The 13,884-nt window shown below is 29.6% G+C and overlaps 1 protein-coding gene across 2 annotated transcripts; it reads right to left on the bottom strand.

Moving 5' to 3' along the window:
• Positions 1 to 1,667: 1,667 nt before the first annotated feature.
• On the bottom strand, positions 1,668 to 11,899 carry LOC147810792 (uncharacterized). 2 transcript variants are annotated; one of them, XM_087160749.1, is made up of 3 exons: positions 11,568 to 11,899; positions 6,616 to 6,838; positions 1,668 to 2,345 (listed from the first exon to the last, which is right to left on the bottom strand). In XM_087160749.1, the coding sequence occupies exons 2-3, from the start codon at positions 6,768 to 6,770 to the stop codon at positions 2,183 to 2,185; spliced, it is 318 nt and encodes a 105-aa protein (XP_087016875.1). In that variant the 5' UTR covers positions 6,771 to 6,838; positions 11,568 to 11,899; the 3' UTR covers positions 1,668 to 2,182. The 2 variants fall into 2 exon arrangements, with proteins under 2 accessions (XP_087016875.1, XP_087016874.1); XM_087160748.1 differs by lacking the exon at positions 11,568 to 11,899 and having other exon boundaries at positions 6,616 to 7,317.
• Positions 11,900 to 13,884: the final 1,985 nt, after the last annotated feature.

Genomic DNA, 13,884 nt, shown 5'->3' with positions numbered 1-13,884 from the left:
TACGCCACTGCGAACGCTCCAAAATTGGCAAAAGTGGCAATTCGAAGTTTGTCAGTGCCTAAAAACAGCGTTGACGCAGAAAGATCGTTTTCTAAGTATAAAAATGTATTAAGTGATGAAAGACGAAGGATAAATGAGAATAATCCGACAATGTACAATACTTTGCACCAAAATTCTGATCATTTAAATAAAAATATTAATATTACTTGAAATTCAAAGAAATTTCCGTCTTCTGTCTTTTGCATCATTTATATAATAAATTTTTTTTATTTTTAAAATTTGTGTAATTTTCAAAATTCCCCGCGAATTTGGGGTCTTTTTTCCCGCGACAAACTTGCAGCCCTAGCGGGACATGGAGGACTTTACGACTCCACAGATTTAACGTGGATCAATCGCCATTTACTACACGGGGATTTCAAAAATCGGGATTCAGAATTTTCACTAACGCATATTATAAATAATAATATAAAAAATATTAAACATTTTATAACTGTTTAAAACTATATTTTTTGCATGGTAGTGCCTTTGGAAAAACGAACTTTTGCAATTGTATGAAAAAATTTTTCGACTGAATCAAAACGCAAAACGATCGAGATTGAGATATTATCATCATTATCATTGAGCTATTATTTTGAAGCTATTACTATGCAATTACTATGATATTAACAAAAGAGGACAAAATAAAAGACGCTTTTATTTATTTATATCTGATATTAATTTTGAAAGTGAACATCATTTCACCTTATTTTCGTCTTTCAATCATAATCCTTAAAATAATCAAAGAATATATATGGATAACCACCAGCGAAATTACCTTTCTATATAAAAATGAAAAAATATTTTGCTATTATCAGCAATATTGACATATACTTCAAATGAATGTACAGTGCACAAAAAATAAATAACAAAGTAGCCCCACTTGGGGGCTACTTTGTGCAAGGTATGTTTTGACTTATTATTTGTAAATATTACATACAAATAATGTCAATATTGATCAAATTTACTCGTCTGAGCCCAGTTATGAATATAATATCGATAAATTTTACGAAAATTTGAATTAACATAGTTTTTTTACATGTCGAAGTTCAAAAACTGCGAAATCCTGCACAAAGTAGCCCCACATGTCGGTACTCAATTTTTTCCTACAACCTTTTTACACGTGCAAAACTATCTATTACAACATCAAAAGAATCCCAGTGTTTTAAATGGTGACTGGTTTACATTAAATATGTAGGGTCCCAAAGTCCTCCAAATTTCCAAGACAAGTCAATACCTTTGGGAGTACTAATCAAGGATTCCCTTGTCTTTTGGATTGGGTTCAAAATTACAAATCTATGGAGTTGAACATTGGTAGCCATAAACTCGAATTTGAGTAGGCTGTTCAGCGAAGGATATAAAATAAAAAAGTCAAAAGTCGCAAGTCGCCATACTTAGTAATTTTATGTAATTATTTGGTAAACAACTGTGATGTTAATAGTAAATTCACATTTTCGTGAACAGCACGCAGACATTTTATATGGTAATTTATCTACGCATCGTAGTACAGAAGATTTATATTTGCCAACTTTTATGTTTGGATGCATCTGCTTTGATATTTGACATGGTTAAATCAAGGTGCGTAGATAGATATTTCAAACAAACTAAAGATAAAAGAAAAAATAAAAAAATCAATGAAAAAAAATTTATTTGAAAGGCGCAAGCCAAAACCAATCGTACTAGTACACACACAATCTTTTTTTTAGTACATTGTTTATTAATATGAGGAAAAAATATTTCATGTTCAACAGTGAAACAGTGTGTTTATAGGAAACAAAAACATATGGAGAAATCATAATTCAAACATTCAAATCCTTTCGAGATTAGTCCTTAATATCTTTCATGAAATAATTTGAATAAATGATTCCAAGTTAAAGTATTCATTCTATCGTGTAGAAATCTTTCAGAAGTAAATACTTCTGGACTTGTTTGGGAACACCCATTTCTTCCACTCCTTCGGGCAACTTAATGTTGTCTCTTAATCTGTTTCTGATGATGCATCTTGAAAGGTGCTTCAGAGATCTTGGACGCTTGTCAGAAGTTTCCTCATAATTTACTAGATTGCAGTACCATTGCCATACGTCATTTATCTTTTGATAGTATACAGGATTGATCCCCTTAAAAAGCCTAAAAATATCTGTCTTGGTCAGAAGGGTATCTGGGATAGAGCAGTCAATTTAGGTTCAACGAAACAAGTGAACCACACATAAAGATGCAGAAGCTGAATTGCACGGAAGTTGAGAGGATTTCTAGACATGTCATCCCAATTTTCCTCCCACTTATAGTAGTCTTCATCCTCATCAAAAAACCTAAAAAGTAAAAAAAAAAAGAGTAAATAGACTCTAATTCAATTCTTGAAACGCGTGTAAGAAACGTTACTCTGTTTCAATACATTTTAAAAATGATTGCCAACACGAAATTATAGTTGGTTCTGTTTCATGGGGATCTGAATTCTTAATTAAAGTAAGAATAAAATATGGCCCCAATGGGTTCGACAGGAGTGCCTCCAATTCAATTTTTAAAATTAGAATAAAATAACAAAAATTTCATAAAATATCTAGATATAGAATAAAAATCTCAAAATGTGATAATTCAACAACTGAACTATTGGGACAATATATTTCAGATGATAGGTACTCAATGTATTTCAAAGTCAAGAATTCGAAATAAAAGTATTTTCGTTCAGAAGCAATTCATTTTTGTGTCTGATCTTGTAGTTCAACTAAGAAAAATATTGATATAGTATTTAACTTATTTAATAACCCTCCTTTTATTCAAAAGTAATTCAGGGGGATTAGTTTTCTTCACTGTTTAGTGCAGGATAACAACATGAATAACTTTCGTTAAATTGATCCTCTTTCCTCGAACTTTTATAAACATGGCATTTTTGTACGCTATTATATATATATATATATATATATATATATATATATATATATATATATATATATATATATATATATATATACATATATATATATATATATATATATATATATATATATATATATATATATATATATATATATATATATATATATATATATATATATATATATATATATATATATATATATATATATATATATATATATATATATATATATATATATATATATATATATATATATATATATACTAAGGAAATACTTAAGGAAAAAAAATTATTCGTAGAATCCCTTTATAGAATTTGGAGGAAAGTTATCTTGACAATTCCATACTTTTTAATAAATTTACGGGTCGAAAAAATTATAAATCGTACATATTATGTATAAGATATATATATATAAATATATATAATTATATTTTATATAAGATATATATATACTCGGACAAAGTAATTGCATCACAGAATAGAAATTGACTAATCTCTTTTTAATTTTTGACTTCTTTTCTCTTTTTGTAAGCTTTTCCCACACTAATTATAAAATACTTAATTGTATATCTCCTAGTGTACGCAATTATTATTTTTTTAAACTTTTTCATACCCTATCTTCCAATAAGTATTTGGACGCGTGTCATTGAAAAGAAAAACAATAGTTGGTAGAGCAATCATAATCAATAGTTGGTAGAGCAAAAGCCTCCACGAGAGGCAATAACAGCGTGAACCCTCCGGGAACATGTAAGTTCCTTCACCGATTTTGGACGGGTAGTACACCCCTTAATTCTTCGATCCAACTCGTCCCAGAGGTTCTCGATAGGGTTCAGGTCAGGGCTCTGGGCAGGCCAGTCTATTCTATTAACCCCATTGGCTACATACCAAGCCTTGGTGACCAGCGCAACATGACAGCTGGCATTGTCGTCCTGGAAGTAACAGGTGCACGCCTCGTAAGACTGCCACAACGTAGGAAGCACATTGTCATCCAAAATAGTGCAATAGGCATCTTGCATGGGACTATTGCCGATGTTGTTTCCTGCACGAGATATACCGGCGAAGGGTGTGACATATCTCCTCACCGCCGATATAGTCATTTGCATAGGTGTCCAAATATTTATTGGTAGATTATATTGGTATTTTAAAATTGTTTAAGGAAAAATACGACTGTTTGGAATCGCACGTCTGTTCTCTATACAATCGTTCTACATTAAAAATCTGTCTCTCTAAAGCAATTGCTTCCGTTGGAATGGGATAATGATTCGACGTCGCTGCAAAATTTGCCAACTTTATGAAAAATTATAATTTATTAATTATCAGAAGCATGCTCTTATTATTATTTGCTATAAAGATAATTTGTTTATCTTTTATAAAGTTATATATACAGAAATATTCTTCCAACTTTTTTTTGTACCTCTAATGTTCTTTGAGTAAAATATAAAACCATAACTGTATATTCCATTTAGAAAAACTTACACGGTTTAAAAAAGCAACGAGAATTATTGAATTGAAAATCTACACTCACAGCGGCATTTTTTTTTTTTTTTTGATAACATGAATATGTGTTTATGTTAGTTAAATTTTAAACTATCTTTGTAATGTGAAACATGTGGACAATATTTTCTGAACCATAAAACATACATTTTGCACAATGTTTAAAAAATCTGACATAAAATATAAAATCTAGATATAAAATATAAAGTGAAACTGCTCCTTTTAAAAAAAAATGTCTATATAAAGCCCAACTATCGATGTATTTAGCTAAATAAAACTCGAGAACTGCATAAAAATCTTGTCAGTCAATAACTTGAAGTCAAAAATCATTTAGAATCGCGTGCACTGTTTCGATACATAATTTAAGAAAAGCATTTTAGATTAGATAGAAATCTAACAATGTTAAAATTCTGTGGAGGATCCATTAATTTATTTCTTGGATTTTTTAAATCAATGTAAACATATTAATTTGAATTTAAACAATATTTTAGGCTTAAACAGAACTGCTACAATAAATCTACAAGAAAAAAATTGAAAAAAAAAATTTAGAAAAATATAATAAAAAGAAAAAAATCTAAAAATTACCAATTTCGTTAGATAAAGTTCAAAATTATTATTTTAAATTTAAAGAATTAGACAATCAAAACATAAAAAGCATTAAAAATGAATCTTCAGAAAAGTTAAAAAAGACACAATGGTTCTCTAATGTCCCAATGATGCCAAACAATAAATGTGAAGCACTTGCTTCAGCTATAGAAGAATAAAAAACGCTTAAAATTGCTAATAAAAGTTGCAAAAAAAAGGAGTAAAAAGTAAGTGTAAAAAAGTCTTAAACTGATGAATTTTACTTGCTAAAAAAATCTATATATATTTCTCTGAATAAAAGCAAATGAGTGAAGGAACAATATAACATAAGAAAGACATCTACGACACATCTTTAGAGATGTGTGAGATAATAAGGAGATAATAAAAAGGATAATAAGGAGATAATAAGGAGATAATAAAAAATTTATAAATAAAATATTGACAAAGAAATTCAGAAAATTAGAAATTTTGTTTGATGAAATACGAAATATGTTATCTCAATCTGAAAGAAATTAGTTACAAAGAATGAAGAATCTCATAATTATAATCTACGATACATTTATGTATTAATAGAAAATAGGTAAATGTAAAAACATATAAAATTGTAATAATACAAAAAATGTAAAGAAAATGAAAAGCATAAAAAAGAATCCTGGAAAAACACTTATTAAGTTCAAAAAATGAAGGAAAAAAAAGAATTTTGTTTGAAAAAATACAAAATTATAATCCTGAATTAATACTAATGGGTAAAATAAAGAGAAAGAAGTTTAGGAATTAATCTGTACAATACATTTATTGCATTTTTTTAAAAAATCAGAAAATTTTGAAGGATAAAATAAAATTTATTATTCTGAATTAAAACAAATGGGTAAAGAAAAAAGAGCTTAAAAAACCTCTACAAGACATCTATTAAATACATAAAAAAAAAAAAAAAAGAAATCTGAAAATTATGAATTTTGTTTGATAGAATACAAAAATGATTATTATGAATTAAAATAATCGGGTGAAAGAAAGAGAAAAAAAAAATATCCCTACTATGAATCTATAAAGAGAATGTGTTTAAAAAAAAATGACTCGAGAATAAGTGAAATTAAAGCAAAAAATGAAAAATAAATATGAAAGTAAGAAATTTTGTCTCATAAAGTATAATGTTACTTTGATAAAAAAAAAAAAAAAAAATGGGTAAAAAAATTATAAGGAAGCAAGTATCTGATGTCAATTATTGAGAATTGCTTGTTCCAAAATATATTAAGGAATCAGATATATTCTAAAAACAATGTCAATAAACTAAGATTAATGAGCAAATGCTCTACGCCCTAATGAGCACTGCACCCTAATGTTATGGTAGGGGGCGTTTTCAAATGTAAATATAACGAATTCTGGTGCAATTTTCCTTAATAATAGCTTTAAAAAGATTTGAAAGTTGCATTAGCTCTACATTTTTTTTAAAATTATTATATTCAATCTACTACTACTCTTAAAAGTATATTTTTTAGTATTCAGCGCGATGAATCTCAAAATGATAAAACTAAATTTAGATAATGATACTAATTATTTCAATAAAGGTTAAAACATAAACAAGTAAAAAAAAATTAAGCAGAAAAGTAACCGAAACAAAAACTTACAATTTAAAGAGGGGCCGAAAGAGGTACAGGTCTTCCATTACTGTGGTTCCGTTAGAGGCTCCTGCTTCTGTTATTCTGATGAATGCTATGAGATTTGTTGCGAAACTACCGTGAGAAAAGTCGACTTCGTATAATGGAAATTTCTTCTTGAACATTGTCCAGAGATTCAATTTAAGTTCCTTAATCACTTTTAGAACAATGTCAATAGTCTCCCCTTTATTATCTACAGCATTAAAATACATATGATGCAATATGCCATTAAAAGTTGTATCTCTAATGTTATTAGCTTTATCTCTATATGAAAGAAGAAAGCGTTTTTCGTCAACGGTAAAATATTTATTTGAAGATGTAGCAATAAAGAAGTCTAGGTCGTCTAAGCAATAATAATCACCCTGATTATTATTAAGGTATTCAGCCATATCGTATTCAGTCATAGAATTCTGAAAAGTTTAATACTAAGGCCTAGTATCGATTGGTAAGACTTCCAGTTAGTAATAGATTCAAAGTTATTAAACTAGTTGAACCCTGATGACTGCTAGTACGCATGCGCATTGTACATTTTGAACTGGCCAATAGGATTGAACGTCATACGTACGCATGTATGCCGTCACCTTTTCTAAAGGCTAGTAGACTCCTCCCCCAGTACGCTTGACTTACAACCCACGTGGTTTGTGCATTTTCCTCCCCCCCCCCTTCCAAAAAAAGTCTTAATCTTTAAAAAAATAATAATAATAATTGATTAAAAAAGAAAGAGTATATTTTCTTCCTAAAACACAACATTTTTATAATTTTATGTATGAAACTGCAAGATTAATATGATTATGATTAATCATAACGAAAGTAATGGTTACTTAGATTTGTAAGCTAATTAACTGTAATTGGAAGAAAAAAAAATATTTAGACTAAGAAATCCAAAATATGTGGCACAATAACCTAATGAGTCTGCAACATATTGGTACGTCATTTTCGTTTAAAAGTCAATTTTCGCAAATTCTTTTTACATTACTGTTATATAAAATTAGGTTACACAGTTTTTTTTTAAATATATATATAAGACAAATAAACTTACGGCTTTAAGATTTAATACATGAAAAATAATATGAATATGCGACAAAATTTAGTTAAATATACTGACTTGAAAAAAAAAACTTTATTTAAGTATATTTTGGGACGCAAAGTATATTTAATTTATACATTGCAGCTTTTAAAGATTCGTTAAAGAACACTTCTTTCACTTGAATCTTTCCATATCAAATTGATGGATTCTTAAAGGATCAATATTTTTATTAGAAATTTTGCGCATTTTAATAAAAATTACGTTTTTTAGCGACTTTTTTACATTGATGTACTTTTACATCTTGGAAAAATGACCGGTTGTTTACTTTACTTAAGTCGCCACTTATTGAATTTACGAGTGGTTATTTTCAGGTCTTCAGTGAGCCAGATCTGAAGTGACCGCATTAAAATATATTACATACTAATTTAAGGCCAAAACAGTCCATTTTAACAAAGCAATGCTTTACTTAAATGCGAATTTTTTAATGCAACATTTTTTCTCATATTTATAAGTAGATAAAAGTATTCTTTAAATTATTACTTCATAGGTTAAAAATGAACTAAAAATAATTGTTTGTGACTTTTATTTTTGAATAGAGTTTGAAAATATGTTGCCCCTGATATTGATTTCAGCATCTCTTATAACTTTCTCTAGAGCAACATTAAAAAGAAGACAGGATAAGGAGTCTCCCTGTCAGACTCCATTATTTACTTTAATATCTCCAGATAAAGATCCCAAAAGTTTGACTCTGCATTCAAATATTGGCGTATGCGGATGATTTAGACATCATTGCAAGAACTGTTCCTGCATTAAAAGAAGCTTTCCTTTCTTTGGAGCTTGCTGCTAGGGATATGGGACTAATCATCAATACCGATAAGACCAAATACATGCCTGTACTTGCTAAATTAAATTTTACTGAATCCTATCTGGAGATTGGTTCCCACAGGTTTCAGACTGTTCAGAATTTTACTTACCTTGGTTCAATAGTTACTGCCGACAATAACATAGACAATGAGATTCGGAGTCGTCTAATTTGTTCAAATAAAGCTTTTTATGGTTTAAAACGTTTTTTCAAATCCTCTCTTTTATCAAAAAATACAAAACTTTTACTCTATAAAACATTAATTAGGCCAATACTTACCTATGGATCTGAGACCTGGAACCTAACTCAAGCTGGTGAAAATAAAATTGCCATTTTTGAGAGAAAAGTTTTGAGGGCCATCCTTGGTGGGATAAAAATAAATAATTCCTGGAGAAGACGATATAATACTGAACTGTATAAAATCTACAGAGAGCCAGATATTGTGAAATTCATTAAAATACATCGAATGAACTGGGCAGCTCACATTTTCAGAAGGAATGATGACTCAAATTTAAAAAAAATCCTGTTACACAAACCCCTAATGAACACGAAATGAGGTAGACCCAGGCTGAGATGCTTGGATTTAGTTGAGACTGATTTCCTTACTCTAAAGGAGAAAAACTGGCGAACAAGTGTCAAAAGTAGAGAGAAGTGGATTCGAATTCAAAGGAAGGAACTGGCCCACCCTGGGCTGTCTAGCCAGATATGATGATGATGACTTTTATTTTTAATAAATAGCATACCATAAGATGATTTTGCATACAACATGCTTTTACGCGAAAATAAATTGATTTGCTGACAAACTGAATTGTTGAATGGCTGAAATTGCACAAAAACTGTGAATACAGTTTTCAAAGAAAAAAAATATGATTGATAGTTTTATTGTATATTTTGAAAAGAAATACAGACTATGAATTACGACCACCTATGCCTAAAGATGAGAATTTAGGGAATCCTTCCTTTAAAGGGGATTCAAAGTGTTCTACATTTATTTTGTAGTCAAAAAGAAGTAATAGTTCGAAATGCATAAAAATAAATAATGGTTTTAATTACTTTGTAAAATTTTCTAACTCAAAAGACTACATTTTAGTTGCAGTTCAGTAAGGACCCACAAATGAAAACAAAAATACCTCGGGGTCTATGAAATAAAAACAGGATTTTATACATCGGTCATTAAAATAGAAGTTTCGCTGTTATGAGACATCTGAAAAGGCATGTAAACCTTACGGCAACCTTGTGTCTGAATTTTCATTTTATTGTCACGAAAATGTTTGTACTAAAAACCTTTTTTCAATAAAGCAAAAATATTGCAGTTTCAAAAATTTCATCCTGAAAGGATCAAAAATTATTTTTTAAAGCTTTTTTGAAAAGTATTGTAATTTAGATCCATCATGACGTTTTAGCTTACGTCACGCTAGCGATGGGATCATATTGCATTGTCCATTAAAATTTCATGACAAGGTGGATTTTAGCTGAGCATGCAAGACGTTGAGAAAATAAACCTTATAATTACCTAGATTTAAGATTAGTAAGATTATTTTCACCCTAAGACAAACTCTTTTTAAGGTTTTTATATAGAGGGTTGTTTTGCAAGGTTTTGAATTAGAGTAATGTGTGTAGAATAGAGCAGATAGTCACAGATCTCGTTTTAACGTAAGAAGGTTTACACGTAAACTACATCGCAAACCTTTTTAGCTTTACATTAAAAGGTATTTGCAGAGAGAAAATAAATCTTATTTTGCTATTTGGGATCTACTAAAGAGCGCAGACTGCATCTATTTTAGATTGTAATCACTAAGAGAATTATATTTAGAGTTCATGAAATAAATAAAGAGTTCAGAAAAAAAATTCATGATTTAAAAATATCCCACCATTAACACTTTTTTTTCTATTGACTACTGCTTAGCGAGGGGTTAAATATTAATAAAGAAAAAGTAAATAAATAAAACTCAAATTCACTTCAAATGCATAAATTTTTTATAAGAAAATAATCTTAGCTCTAAGCTCACGTTTTTAATTTTGTAATTTCTTGCTCAGGATTTTAAAACATTGTTTAACTCTCACAGCGCAGAATCTAAGAAAATGTCAGAACTTGATTTTGAAGACTAACAGCATACAATACTTTAACAGAATATTGGAAAAATAATAATCCTTTAACAAAGTTTAATTAATACTTAATCAATTAAAAGGTATCGGCAGCTAAACTGTTTCTTTTTTTCAGACTACCTATTATTTAAAAACGAAATTATATTTTCAAAACTAATTCGTTTGGTTCAGCATTAAAATTTGTTGAATATTCAAGCTCAATTTTGAATTAATGAATTAGAATTCTTGACTTAACTAGCATAAAAAGAATGTCACTTGACTGCAGCTTAGATATCATGCAAAAAAAAAAAAAAAAAATCAAAAAAAAACTTTCTTTAGCTGAATAATATTTACCTTTTCCAAAATATGATATTTGATATCGAACATATCTGACACATTAGATTTTTTTTTTCTCGAAAATATAGTTATCCTGATTTTTTTGTAAAAAAGAATTATACTATACCAATACTCAAAAGATGATAAGTTACTTTGATTGATTTATTAAGAAGGAAAATTATTTAAAATTTTAAAATATTTTTCCTATTCGATTCATTATCATAATTTAGATAGAAGAAAATACACATGAATTATTAATTAGCTCTCTATGTACAAGAATTCAACATTGACCATAACCTAAAACCTTTCAAATTAATTAAAAAAAACTTTAAAGGCTTTAAGAAATTAGAAATTTTTGCTCAAAGTGGAGTTTCTGGGAAAAATAGTTTAAAAATATCGTTTCTAAAAAAAGTTGCTAAACAGTCTTCATTAAAACTATGCAATGAAATGTACAGAGCATAAAGTTGTTTGACAGAAAAAATAACCAAATTTAAAAACTTTCAAATTAGTTTTAAAAAAAATTTAAACATGCAGTATCGTATCTCGCCAGTCTTCTTAATACAAAATATTGCTTAAAAAACTCCTTTTATACAAACATATGAATAAAAGTACCAATTCTTGTACATTCAAATTCCTGTCCAGAAGATTAGTTTGGAGATGTCGCTTTTCTTTTTCTTATTCTACACTGCAAAACAAGTTGAATGTAGCTTTAGAATATAAAAATTTTTGATGAATTTTTTTAAGATGTAATTTATTAAATTTAAATAAAAACATTTAAAAATTGAGCATTTAATTGTAGCAGCTATATGCGCTTGATTTTGGTAGCGTTTCTGACAATATTTTCAAGCTTTTTCTCATTGGCAAGTAAATATTATTGTAATTTTTTGTACAAAATTAAACTAAAATTAGATCACTTGCCAAAGAAAAATTCTTTGACTTTTTTTGCTGTTTTTTCCCCCTTATCCATGGACCAAAATGACTGGGCATTACTGTAACTTTTTAAAATACAGTTTGAACAGACATGCTTTTCATTTTCATAAAACTGTGGCTCCCTATTTAGCATAGAACGCGCTGACTTAAATATTGATTAAACTTAAACTATCAGTACTGAACAGCTGTCGCAAACTCACAAAAGTTAAACTTGCATAGTGCTCGTAAAAAACACAAGAGTTTTCAAATAATATACTTAAGTTTATCGAATTCTGATATTCGTGCCATTGAAAAATACTATCAGTGCATTCCTACTCAAATAGCACCTAATTTGGTTTTTCACGTTTAGTTTTTTTTTTCTATCTAATGGTTTTATTTTATTTTATAACCATCGTTGAACAGCTGACCCAATTTTTAGGTTAACAATTACTGATGTCAAGTTCCATAACCTTGTAATTTTAAACCGAATTCAGATGACAAGGGAACTCTCAGATCAAGTATTTGGGATAAATCTGTCTTTATGGAGGACATTTTGATTTCATTTGCGTTACATGGAGAGGAAAATCACGAAACCCTCTCACAGTTAAACGGACGGTAAGGTGATTCCTACCCAGGATCCGCTTACTACTGAAGATATTCCGTCTACTAGTGAAGATATTTCACGTCAGCAGTGTGGTCGGTGCGAGCCGGGTATGAAATTTTTATCAGCCATTTTAGAAAGCCATCGCTGTAATTCGATTCCTGTTCACTGCATTGTAAGGCGAAACGCTTTATCCCCTGAGCCACTACGGTTCCAATCTAATACTTTGTAACCGTAACATTTAAGCTTTGCTTTCAAGGATGTCATTTAGGTTTTGTTTGAAATACATACTTATAAAAGGTAAGAAACTAGAACTGAAATTTAAAAAAAATTTGAATTCTTATAAAGTCTTGGATCGAAGGATTACAGAACATGAACATATTCCTATCTGACCTTCATGTTGCTTAAAATATTTATAGGAAGCAATGAACAAAATTTAGTTTAATTCTAATTCATGATTGTACAAAAAGTAAAATTTGTTAATTTTACTTTCTGTACATAGTTTTTTATATTTTAATATGAGCCGCGATGGCTCAGGGGATTGAGCGTTCGCCTTCTAATGTCACTGATTGAAGGGGGTAGAAATTTTTGTGCGTCTCACTCAGACCTGTCTGTTCCTACCACCTATCTAATCTAGAAAAACTTTCCTAACTTGACTTGATCTGGTCTTTGCTGAAGTTCCTGTCCGCCGCAGCGGTCACCCGACTTCTTCATCTGTATTTGGCTGAATGGCAACTGACACTTTTGGCATATAAGAAGAAAAGCAAGGAGAGTTGACGACTGGGTAGTCTACTGCATTAAGCAGGTCACATCTGAGTATGTATTGAGATAGAAAAAATTGTAAATTGAACTGAGTGATGAATTAAGCAAATGAGTATAGATGATTTGTAACATGGGGGCACAATTAGGGGTGGTATGCTCCCGAGCTGAGAATCACCCTTGTTCATTTCCTCTTCCCGGGAGCATCCATATATGATATAATATAGGGGGGGGGTATCTAATATTTACGGTTTGTAGTAATCTGATAGTATCCCGTCAGAGAGCAGGAAGTGTAAAATGGGGTTGTGCATTTTTGCATCCTGTATTAGTTCTTTGTTCAAAATAAGATTGAATTCAGCTGCTGTACTTTTCTTTGCATCACTGAAGAAGCTAGCATTTAGTTTAGTCATGAATTCTTCAATTGAGTCTATATTTAGATCTTTCCTGATATATTTGTTTGGAAAGTGCCAAGGGGCACCGGTCATCCTCCGAAGGAGTTTATTTTGTAGAACTTCCAGCTTTTTTTATTTGTGTGTTGGTTAGGCAACTCCATGCTGGACTAGCATATGTAATGATTGGTCTAATGCAACTTATATATAGTTGCCTTTTCAAGTTTAATGGTAATCTGGAATTGGCATTAAGTAGTGATCGTAAGCTAGC

The sequence above is a fragment of the Parasteatoda tepidariorum genome, chromosome 4 (genome assembly GCF_982258835.1).
Source record: "Parasteatoda tepidariorum strain Cologne lab strain chromosome 4, Ptep-v5.0, whole genome shotgun sequence".
Taxonomy (NCBI): domain Eukaryota; kingdom Metazoa; phylum Arthropoda; class Arachnida; order Araneae; family Theridiidae; genus Parasteatoda; species Parasteatoda tepidariorum.
Note: the sequence above shows the minus strand (reverse complement) of the source record. Positions and strands in the feature narration are given on the sequence as shown.